Source organism: Lygodium microphyllum, chromosome 1 (genome assembly GCF_053477565.2).
Source record: "Lygodium microphyllum isolate KBCC chromosome 1, Lygodium_microphyllum_v1.1.10, whole genome shotgun sequence".
Taxonomy (NCBI): Eukaryota; Viridiplantae; Streptophyta; class Polypodiopsida; order Schizaeales; family Lygodiaceae; genus Lygodium; species Lygodium microphyllum.
Genome location: NC_141135.1, coordinates 81,044,478 through 81,056,680, shown reverse-complemented (window position 1 = coordinate 81,056,680; position 12,203 = coordinate 81,044,478). Strand labels below are relative to the sequence as shown.

The 12,203-nt window shown below is 39.5% G+C and overlaps 1 protein-coding gene across 1 annotated transcript in view; it reads right to left on the bottom strand.

Annotated features, from left to right (window-relative positions):
• Positions 1-11,858, bottom strand: part of LOC148041310 (uncharacterized) — a 57,734-nt gene extending 45,876 nt beyond the window's left edge. Inside the window, exons 1-2 of the mRNA XM_087682907.1 lie at positions 11,760-11,858; positions 11,445-11,687 (exon numbers count right to left, since the gene is read on the bottom strand). Coding sequence (XP_087539033.1) covers positions 11,445-11,687; positions 11,760-11,858 — 342 coding nt within the window. The remainder of the gene's footprint in view (positions 1-11,444; positions 11,688-11,759) is intronic.
• Between the last annotated feature and the right edge of the window lie 345 nt (positions 11,859-12,203).

The following is a 12,203-nucleotide window of genomic DNA, read 5'->3' as shown; positions in this document are numbered from 1 at the left end:
GAATTGTTTGATAAAAATCCAATGTACATACTTCTATGGACTAATTTTCTACCTGAGTTTCTACATGAGCAGCTGCATATATTTCAGCCAATGTGTCAATAGTAATCAGTCCAAAACAAATGCCCGAAATATCTTCATTTTCAACCATCATGTCATAAGTTTTTAGCTCCCTTTTTCCATGACATAAATATTTTCTTTCAGTCTTAGTCATGGCCGGAAGAGACTTATAACAGCCCATACTATTGGCTGTACATACATACAAAGCTGCTAGAGACACAGTTTCTATAGCATAAGGAGGTTCAGTCTTTTTACATGGCACACTACCATAGCCTCCTTTTACAGTAGTGTGGCTCGAAAACTCCTGAATTCTCGGGCATTAGGAGGCACAGGATAATCACGCAGTTGATCTCTGTTTCGATGATGGTTAATACACACAGTAAGAAATTGGACAGCTCGTTCATTATCCTTGCTTCGGATTCAAGCATAGGAAGAACCATCATCAAGAGCTTTTGTTTCCAAGCAGGCTTCAAAAATGTAAGTTGCCCAAGAATTATAGGGTAACTACAAGATTCTTAAACAAAAAAGTGAAAATTATCTTTTATGTCTCCAATAGTTACTTGCACATTAGGACGTGCAGCATATAACTCTCCAAAAGAGTTGTTTGCAGCTCTCATTTTCCATCCTAGATCAACATCTATGGGCCATCCGCCACTTTCATACAGACTCCTTGCCATGACGTTTATCTCCGGGCCATGGTCTAAGAGTGCAATACATGGTGTTTCTTTTTCTCCAATTTTGACGACTATCTCTGTTGTTGCTCTTGCCCAATGCATACGAGAGTAGTGACTGCTTGGAATGAACCAAGCCTCTTCCTCCTCATGCATGTGTTGTAGATGGCCTTCTTTTTGAGAGGTGGGCTGTCCAACTGGTTTGGACCAGTGGACCATTACATTTTCAGCTTTCACTTCTTTAATTTTTACATTCATATTTTCTTTATCTTCAACTTCAATTGCTGCAATTAATTCTTTAACTGCTTCAAGATGAATTCCTTGTGAAGTAAGCTTATCTTCATCCTGCACAAAAACTCGAAGAACTTGCAAAAAAGCATGCATTGTTTCTTCAACTTCATCACCAACATATTGTATTTTCCTTTTGATTACATTAATAATTACATCATGGAATTCACGTTTGGCAATTCCAAGAATTTTTCCTAAGGTGATTTCAATTTTTCTTCCTAGAATTCGTTCTTCTAGGACTCGTTTGAGATCGGTTGCAGATTCTATGTCAGATTACAATTTATAGCCTGGCTGCTTACCTTTCTTCTTTCCTTCGGTCTTCTTTGTTTGTGCCACATCTTCCATCTCTTGATCTAGGGCTATATTTTCAACAAGCTTTGGTTATTCAGGCGTTCTTCTAGTTACCCATTTTGGAGGGCCAGAAGAGGAAGGCCCGGTTCATCTTCTCTTCTTCTCTTTTCTTCAATCAAGACTTCTTTATGATTGACGTCAGCCAAATGTGTAAAGGTGGAAAAAGAATCTATCGGTTCTTTCCACAACCAGTTATTCCTCGAATGCACTGACTGGCATTAGCCAAATCTTCTTTGGTTGCTTTACCACGTTCCATTTGATCTAGTGCATGCATCCATACTTTAGATTGCACATTAGCTTTACATGCTTTCAAACTTGATGTAGTTGGCTCAATTTGCAGCCCATAGATAGCTAAATAAATTGCTGCATAGGCATTCTTTACAGCTAAATCTTCTAATCTTTTCTTCACTCCACCATTGCTAAAATTTGGCTCTAGTGGAAGACCAGTTTCAGCTGCATGGATTTTTCCGTCTTTCCAAAACACGAGCTTATGTGCTTCAGCCTCATGGAAGGCAAAACACTCCCTCTTGTCATGTTGTTGGTTGTCGTACCAAATACAGCGCCTCTTAAAGCCTTCTCTCATGGGTCTTTGAGTTCATGATTGTCCTCGTTCTTCAACTTTGACATCCAGCTTTTCTACTTTGGAACTAATTTCTATAAGATTCAAATGAAGGTCACACATGTTTTTAATAAGTTCATCCATGACATCGTTTTTAGAAGGAACAAAAGAAGAAAGAGTTGGTTGATTAGTCAAAGGAATAGGGATTTTGAAGGTGGAACAAGCTCATGGAGTTGTTGAAGTTGAAGTAGAGCCCAATCTTAGTCGCATCCGCTCTCTTCGAGAAATCATATTAATTGCATCAGTAATATCTGTCCACGCAGTCTTGACTCCTAATTAAGAGGTAGCATCTTCTAGGCGATGAGCAAGCTTTTCTTGCAGAATGGGATTTGCAGCCTTAAGGAATAATTCAATCTTCGGACCTTCCATACTTTGTTGGTCTTCAGCATCAAGTTGTCCAAATTTACTTTCAAATTCATGGTATAGAGCTATTGTAGCTAAACCTTTGTTAGGTTTTTCAACCCATTCAGTGAAACTTTTCTTCGTCATAAGGCGAGAGTCTTCTAAGAAGAATTCTTCGCATAGGGTTTTTTTGAATGCAGTCCAATCCGCATCTTGTTGGAAAAGACCATGGATTCTTTCTTGAAGACCATGCTTGGCTAGTCTAGCAAAATAATGGCTCCATGCATGTTGCACTACACCAAAGAAGAGCATTTTCTCAACATTTAAATGAATGGAAACAGAGACATTTTGACCATTAAATTGTTTTAATTCACGCCCAACTTCTTCTAGGGCCTTGATAGCTGTGGAATCAATCTTCTCTTCTTCTTGCCTTTGTTGTTGTTGTTGTACCATTTGGATTTGTTATTGTTGAGTTTGCTGCAGTATGCGCACCAATTGTTGTAGAGTATCTCCTGAAGAATCCCCCATCTTGGAGTTCTCTTACACCGACCTTCACGTCGGGTTCACCAATGTCGCAGCGCGTAGGTTTGAGGTCACCATAGGGGTTTGGCAAGAGAAGAATGTATGGGGATTCAAGAGCTCAGACTCCAAAGATGGTAGAGATAAGAGAAGGGTTGAAGGTTTCAAGCCAAGTTCTTGAAGATAAGTGGCAGCAGGGTGAAGATAGATTCAAGGAGAGGAGTAGACGGAAGAGAAGGGGTTCAAAGAGATTGAAGATGTAGAAGAACACTTCAAAAAAGAATTAGAAAATATAGAAGAATACTAACAAAGATGAAGCCTGTCAGTTTCTTTCAGCATTATGAGAAAATATAACTCTAATAGACAAAAACGTGTACAAAATAATACCTTTCTCTATGATGCTCAGATCACTAATCTAATCATTCTAATGGCTCCAAAAGGGGGGTTAAATACCAAGATGCCTAGCTAGAATTCTGCCAGATCACTCCTTCATCTCCCACTTTCGGAGTACTGTTCACTGCCTGAAAACAGCAATCGCGCGTCGCACGATTTTGCTAATCTCTCTTTTTACATAAAATCCTCTCAAATTAGCTGAAAGCTACATGCTTTCTTTTACATGTCATCCTAATCTAGAATTTGTCTATAGTTTTGGAGTTTTTTTTATAAGAGATAATATCTAGAATATTAAAATTGATTAAAAACTCATATTTTTGAACCATGGACACTAACACTAATGTCTAAAATGGCATTGGCTCTCTAAATCTAAAAGGAAGCCACACTCTAGATTTCTTTTACACGGTGTGCGCATAGCGGCACGACAACGTGAAGATGTGGGGCTACTCCTTAGTCTCCCAAATAACTGTAGATGTAGTATTAGATAATGTTTCTAGTCCACTAAGGCTATGTGATTGTTGTTGTTTTTTATGCAGATAACTAACATGATCATCATCATCATCCAATGCATTACCTTTAGATGCATACCAACTGCTCATCTCATCAAAAATAACATCCTTGCCCACTCTAAACTCACCTATGCCGACAGGGTTATAACAATGATACTCAAATACATTACTCTAAATACACTATTAGTGAATTTGGAAATTTGAACTCAAATACATTTTAAAAAACATCCCTGCTCACTCTGAACTCACTGGTGATAAGGTTTTGAAGTGCTCAAATACATCACCTACAAGGTTTTAAAGTACTCAAATACATCACTCTTTTCCTTCATGAAATATACCCACAACTTCCTTGAACAATCATCAATGAATGTAACAAAATATTTTATGCCATCAAGAGATATATTCTATATAGGGCCCCAAGCACCTGTATGTATAACATCAATTATGTTTCTACTTACATCTTTGTCATGCAAAAAAATGTTATCTTGCCTGCTTACTAAATTGACATCCTTCACACACTTTATGAAATTCTACAACTCTAAAAGTAGGCAACCTTATAACCAATCCTTTGGAACTACATCAATTGTAGCCTTTACATGTTTGCATATCCAATATGTTTATGCCATATTTCAATGTCTGCAACCACTCCTTTTTCTTTAGCATACATAGTAGTATTCATTGCAGGAGTTCCAACATCTAAAGTGAACATGGGACCAACTCTACTTCCTTTTGCGACCAACCTGCGCTTATCATTAAAGTCTTCTACAAAAAACCCTTTTGCATTAAATCGAACGTACAATCCTTCCTCTGCCATTTGGCCAATATATACTAAATTCTTTATGATTGATGGCACATGTAATACATCGGACAAATTCTTTGTCTAGCTATCATACAAGGACAAGGGAATCTTTTCAATGTGTGAGATTGGGTGGCATGAACCATCACCCATTTACATATAACTTGGTTTTTGTAAGTCTTGCATCTCTCCAAACCATTTAACATGACTGGTCATATGATTAGATGCACATGAATCGATATCATACATCATCATGTGTCCCCTTTCCTATTATAGCATTCATTATGTGCTGCATAACAAACAAATACTCATTTTTGTCATCATTCTATCATGAAGACAATGCATAATTTCCTTGTTACAATTTACCATTGTGGATATCATCCTTCTTAGTATAATAACACGATGTAATATGACATGTTTTGCCACAATAGTGATAAACAACACCAAAATTTACAAAACCTCTATTCTGTCATCTACCTCTTCCTCTAGGGATCCCCCTACCTCTAAAGCTTCCATGGCCTTCTAAAACCTACATTTTGGTGAATTACTAATTTAACGTTGTCGTGATGTTATGAGGACACTGTGTAAAAAAGTATGAAATGCATCATCATCCGATTTCTTTATTGATCTAGAGAGTCAATATAATCTGAGCCATTAGTACTAGTGTGAGTTGCATGGATTATCCAAAAATACTAGATTTTTGGATAATTTTAGCCTATTTTTTATATTATTTATTGTAAAAAACTGAAAAAGTTAGAAAAAGCTTCTAGATTAGGATGGCATGCAAAAAGCTAGTTGCTTTTTCAGCCAATTATGGGATTTTCACAAGAGGGACAGATTGACGAAATCGCGCGCGTCGCGATCACTCTAAACAGACTGAAAACTGTAAATTGAATGGAAAGAAAAAGAAGGAGTAATCTGGGAGATCCGTGACCAAGCGTCCTGAGGTTTTACCCCCTTTTCGGAGCCAAGGGAGCCATCAGATTTGGGTTCTGAGCAGCAGAGAAGAAGCTGTAATTTTGATGCATGTTTTGTTCTACGAAGAAGCTCTAGGAGATTTAATGCCTGGAGATTGCTTCTGATGAGTAGTGTGAAGATTCCAGGTTCTTTCAATACATATTGATTCAATTCATTGTGCTTTGTCTTTGTAATATTTACCACTTGTGTATTCTCTATTTTCTCTTCCATCTCCTATCTCTACTTCCTTCTACTTTTGATCCCCGGTGGACCTTTCGACAAAAACCCCTCCGACAACGTGTTTTGTTGGTTATCATTAGCACGTCTCATACAATGATCTCTCTCGAAGAGGACATGCACCTCACATTCCTGAACTTGAGTAAAATTCTTGGACCTATTCACTATTTCTTTCAAATGTATTATCCTACATATTAATCTCTTCAGTAATCATGAGAGAGACCAACGTATCAAAATTTGAAAATGGTTTCCATACATATCCAAGTATGACTAATGATTTCCAAGCATTCTCATTATTAAGGCCACCCAAAGTAGATGAAAGCAAATCATCATCACATCAAGCATTACATCAATTGCTACCAAAGCATTTGCAATGCTCCTCACCTTTAAAACATACTCATTGACAGATATTTTCCCTTTCTTAAAAGTATTCAACTCTTGCTTGAGTTGAATCTTCCGTGCCTTTGTATTTACTAAAAACATTCTTAAATTTTATCCAAGCTTCATGTGAAGTTTCTGCATTCCTGATATACCTCAGCATAGTACTATCAATGAATGCAAATAGCCAATACATCACATTTTGGTCCTTCTCATTCCATTCTTTCCATGCCTTTAATTCATCCGTAGTCACAAGGTTACTCAGTGCTCTGGCTTTTTCTTCACCTAAAATAAACTCATAAAGACCCTTTTCAATAAGAAAGTTCATCACATGGAACTTTCATGATGGGTAGTTATTCTTATCTAGCTTCTCAATGATGGGATTTTCACTGTTCTCTACCATTCTCACAAAAATGATACAAAAAGCAAGCAAGTCTTCTACAACCTTTCACAACAAGTACACAATAATACACCAAGTAACTTTTTTCACTAACTACTTAATAGTACTTGTAATTTGTAACATGTTTGTATATAAAAATTATGATTGCTTCATGGCAAATACCTTAAAAATTACATATTTGAAATCTGTAACTTATGCACCCACTTTCGGTGGACACAAATAAAATTACAATATACTCTGAAACTGTTGTCCACAACCTTGCATGTCTAAAATGGGGTCCAAAATAACCTCAGATGGCCAAAAAATCAAATTTTAGACACCAAATTTCATAGCAATCTGAGATTTTTACTTTCCCCTGCTTCAAATGCCTCCATAGGCACTATCCAAGGGAAAGAATAGAAGAATGGGAGAGCTTCTTACTCATTGCTTGCTTGCTTGAATTCTTGCTTCTTCTTCTTCATTTTAGCCTTCAAAACTAGCCTCTCTCAACTGCACCACATTGATATCATGTCAAGAATCATGTGATGGGGGAACTTGCTTGGTGAGACATTGCGCCAAATACACACCATGCATACAAAAGAAAGCTCACTCAAGAACACAATAAGAGATATGAAAGCCAAAACATTTTCATGCTGATTTTTTTCTTCTTCCTCCACACACAATACAATGTATACAAATTAAAGATAAGATACAACATAAGAAAAAGTAACCTACTAAGTCAAATAGTGCATAACTAACTATACTAATCAATCGGCACTATAACTATGCTAATTGTAGGTAGGTGTAACAAACTAAATATAATAAGTGATAATTTAGTGGCCATGTGAAGATCATAATAACCACTTACATGCTACAAGTAGATGTGTAGACCCATCTAGCCATGTGGTCCATCATCAATGTCTACATGTGTTGTGCTTGCCATCGCAATAGCACTTGAGTACATGGACTAGAAGGGTTGAGAATTAGACAAAAGGTTTATGGATTCTTTATGAGGGATGGACTATTATGGAAACACCCAAGGAAGGGAGGTGGGTTGATATTATGAGAATAGTCCGTGATAGATATATTCAATTGATAACAAACATTTATGAAAGCTTATGGGTAGGTCATAGAGAAAGCCAAGTAACATTTACCTTTGACCAAATTTATTAGACTGACTATTTGCCTTCAGAATACCTTTTTTTCTTTCTTTTCACTCCCTAAAAGAAAAAAAGGAAAAAATGATTTGTCACATGTTAGCAACCTTTAAGAATATAAAAGAATACTACTTGTGGAAGGGAATATATAGATATATTTCTTAGTTTATTGGAATATCTAAATATTGTCAAATGTATCCTTTTGTTAGGCGCGCAGAGATGAGTTGTATCCTACCTATCCACTATAAATGCATTGCAAGGCAAGTGATGTAGAATAAGGAAAGATTTGATAGCAAACATAGATTAGGCTTATTTGAAGAGGAGATTTGGTTTTAGTATATGACAATAGCCTTGAGAACTAGCATAGCACCATCAAACATGTATCAAAGAGGTGGTTTGGACCATACATAGTAAAGGATGCCTATGAAAATGCAACATATACTTTGATAGACTTGGAGAGGACAGACTTGAGAATACCCATAGTAGGTAAGAGCATCAAATTATTCAAGAGCATGGAAGTAAAAGAATATGCAGTGCAAGAGTTGATGGATGGTACACCACATGGTGACATTGCTCAAGAGGAAGAAAAAGAGTTTGTAGAAGATGAAGAGCTTGAAGCAAAAGAGGACATTGAGCTAGTTGTTGAGCTTGGAGATGAGGATGAGTAATGGTGGCACATTTTGGAGGATGTTCAAGTTTAGAGGGAGTAGATGTCAAAACACTCTGTGTCCATGGATTGAAAACTTGTGAGTTTTAGTTAAATATTGGGATTCCATCTATGAGTCATGAGATATGCTTGGCAAAGTTGCTTGAAGTTTGTGTTTGGTAGGTAAAATAGAGTTTATATGTCCAACCAAGAATGCAAGGATACACAAGGTATTATGAGATCAAAATGGCAAGGATTCAATGTTACAAGCAAAGAAAAAAACTTGAGCAATCCTTATATGCCTCGATAACGTAGTGTTTGTGACCCGAGAGTATAGCTATAGTTATACAAAGTCATTCAAAAGAGATTCACTATCTTTTGGAATCTTGCTCTCTTCCATCTATCTTGATTCTTTCTTTGAACCCTTGTTGTTGTGGCTCGACATATACCCCTCTCCCCCCGACATTGTTTACCTTTACTTTGTCTCCTATTGGAACTAATGAATATTTCTTATGCAACATTACACCTTGTTAGCTATAGTATCTAAACAACATATGAGATTGAACATAACTATAAGCACTACAAGATATAGACCTTATAGCGACGTTTAAAGCGACGAAAATACAAACAACAAAATTTGCCCCCGTCGTCGCAAAAAGCGTCGTTATTAACGACGCCATAGAATCGTCGCTATGGCCGTCGCTATGCATATAGCGACGCATATAGCGACAGTTACAGTAAATTTGTGACGCTGATAGCGACGGCAATAGTGACGCGTGCAGTAAATTTGCGACGCAAATAGCGACGGTAACAGAGAAAAAAAAAATTTGTGGCAGGGCAGCAAGCTGCCCTGCCACATATAGCACTGTGTGCTGTATGAGAGCCATACAAAATAGTTTCTGCACTGCTTCATACAAAGCGTTTGCAAACAAAAAGAATGTATACTGAAATCATAAAACTGATGGATGAAATAAATACATGATATCGCATAAAATGCAATTGGTACAATCATAAAACAATATCACTAATACATAGAAAATGTCTACATAGATCGGGCGACTAAAAACTAAAGGTATGTGAGCTCTAAGGATCCAAGGGCGACCTACAAATCGTCGTCCCCCGAAAGCTCTTCCCGCTGTAAAGGAGCATCAAACGGATTTTGTAGAAAAAGAAACAACATATCAATCCACCATACAATAATGCATTCAAATATCTCATGGTAACTATGGACAAGAAAGATGAGTGACTTACTGGGCCGCCGCGTCTATACAATCGGTCGATCAATGATGTGAGACCGTGCCTCTACGCATATCGAGTCTCAAGGCCTTGCGGATAGCGATTTGTAATGGAGTGCTGCAAAGAAAACAAAATGCTAACTGTTAGAAACATGATTGTCAGTACAAAGAATATCTCAAAAAAATAAATAAGCAAAACAAAAGAGAATCTTACAAAGTCCTCCAAATATGTCATGTGGCCGCCACTCCCAAGATGATGTACCGATCCGGCCTCGATTCGTGCCCTCGCCGCCTCCCGCTGCTGACTCCAACGTCCTAGCGAATTTGTAGCCTCCTCCCTCAGTCGGTGCCAGTCGTCTGCATCTAACCACTCGGGCTTTGGAGCCCCACTCTTGACTGCCTTGCGTGCGTCGGATCGTCTATGTGACATGTATGCACGCATGCAATCCATCATCCAGCCCGTAGAGAATCTATCCACTGCGGCTGGCACCGGGAACTCCTCGTGCAAGGATGCTACTATGTACTCCTTGCTCCCCTCCGGTATGTTCCTCCAATGATCCAGGACGTTGTGCCGAAAAACTTGTTGGCACAACTCCCTCATGCGAGCCATCACCCTCCTCCCCTCATCATTCATGATAATGGCTCCTGACCTGCCATCCACTAGGTATCCATAATCCCTAGGAGTGTGCCGTGTATGGGCCCTCTCCCATCTCCGTCCACGCTCCTGGGCATATCCAGGAGATCCCTGAACATCCGGTGTACCGACGGGGGTACCCTCTCCCGGAGTGCCACACAAAGGGGTGCCGCCAGAGGGGGTGCCACCAAAAGGAGTGCCACCAAAAGGCGTGACATCTGCCGACTGCTGCGCAAAAGCCGGAGTAACTGGAGTGGACGTCCCCACAGGTGTGACAAATCCTGGCGGTGACCGAGCTCCAGCTGAACGATGAGATGGAGACACCGCGTCCGTGTCTCCACAGCAGCACCCCCCTGATCCTCCTGCAGTCGCAGTCCCTCCCTCTGGCCCAAGTCGCGAGCGTCGAGATCGTCTACTCGAAGCTGAAGCATCTGATCGTGCCGAAGCTGATCTAGCAGAGCGTCCTGACGAAGAACGAGACAGCTCCTGATCTGCTATCTCTCTGAATCTCGCGAGCTGATCTGGAGACATACGTGCCATCATCTCCTGAAACTCCTCATCGCTCATCCCTCGACTCATCCTGAAAATGTTGATACCTGCACAGATAAAAAATAATGTTAGAATAATCAATTTAAACTATACAAAGCACATTAATAAAATCATTTTTGAAAAATCCCTCTTAAAATGCATATCTTATCTACCTTTATGGAAGATCTAAACAACGAATTGAGTAATACAATTCTCCAAGAATGAAGTATTCTATGGTCCCATGTTAATCTCCTGACACAACTCTGCATACACTGGAAGGTCGATAGACATGTCACCACAAAACAATGAGTCTGTCTCGTTCTCAAAAAATTCTACGACTTCTGTATTTCCATCATTGTTAGCCGATACAGGCTCCAAGCTTGCGGTGGCCTCCACCCCTTGTAATTTCGATCCCTCTATTTGCATATTTTCTTCATCTATGCCTGGAACATCGCTTTGATCGTATACTCTCGCACCTCGAGGAGTTGAAGGTATAACATACCACCATCGAGGTTGTCGGGGATTTGGATAGAAGATTACCTGTTCACAAACACTTACAAACCGTCTTCAAACCATTGTGACATAAACCATGTCGTATTACAATTAGCAAGCAAATGCCTAGTTGCACCTGTTCACAATGGGCCGGCAACACAAAGGTGTCGCGCAAATCCATCCATTTTTTTTCGGAATCTATTTCGAGAAATCCAGATGGACCTCGTCGAACTGTTGCGCCAGCTCCTCCAAGTACCACTTTGAACCACTGCACGTCGAATATTATCATGGAGAAGCTATAGTAATCCACCGTAATAATACTTTGCAAATTCCCAAAATACTCCATCTCATCCACAACCGTGTTCGGATCCGTTGCTCGTCGCCAGCTCTCTTGCTCAAACCTTGCCATGACACCACAGTCCATTGTGGAGCGCATTTTGTCAATACGCTCCACCCGAAAATGCCGTCCGCGCGACCACGCTGCACTATATATTTTGTACTGCACATTGAAACACTCAAATTAGATGTAGCAAGTAAATTTAGATACGACACATTCTAAACCCCTCATTACCTTTGGACTACATCCCCTCGAGAACTCCCACTCCTCCATTGAGACCTCTGTCCCTTCGCTGGATGCTCGTTGTCGCACAAAGCCTTTCAGGGTTTTCATGAAGCGCTCCAGGAAGAACATCCATCGCGTATGGACAGGTCCAGCAATCTCCACTTCATCCACAAGATGCACAAGAAGGTGAACTTGTATCGTGAGCATGCTAGTGGGCAGGTATTTCTCAAAGAGACAGACCGTCTCAACTGCTCCCCGCCTTGCGGATTCAATAGAGGACGTCTTAATCTCTTTCTGTGAGATCCATTGCACCAAAGTCGACAGCTTGTAAATGGCCCCGCGAATTTCTGGAGTTAGGCATCCCGCGATTGCGATCGGTAGGACAAACTGCCAAAAATGAGAAAGCATTAAGAATAATGGTCACTTTTCAAATTTCAAAATGTCCACGCTAAT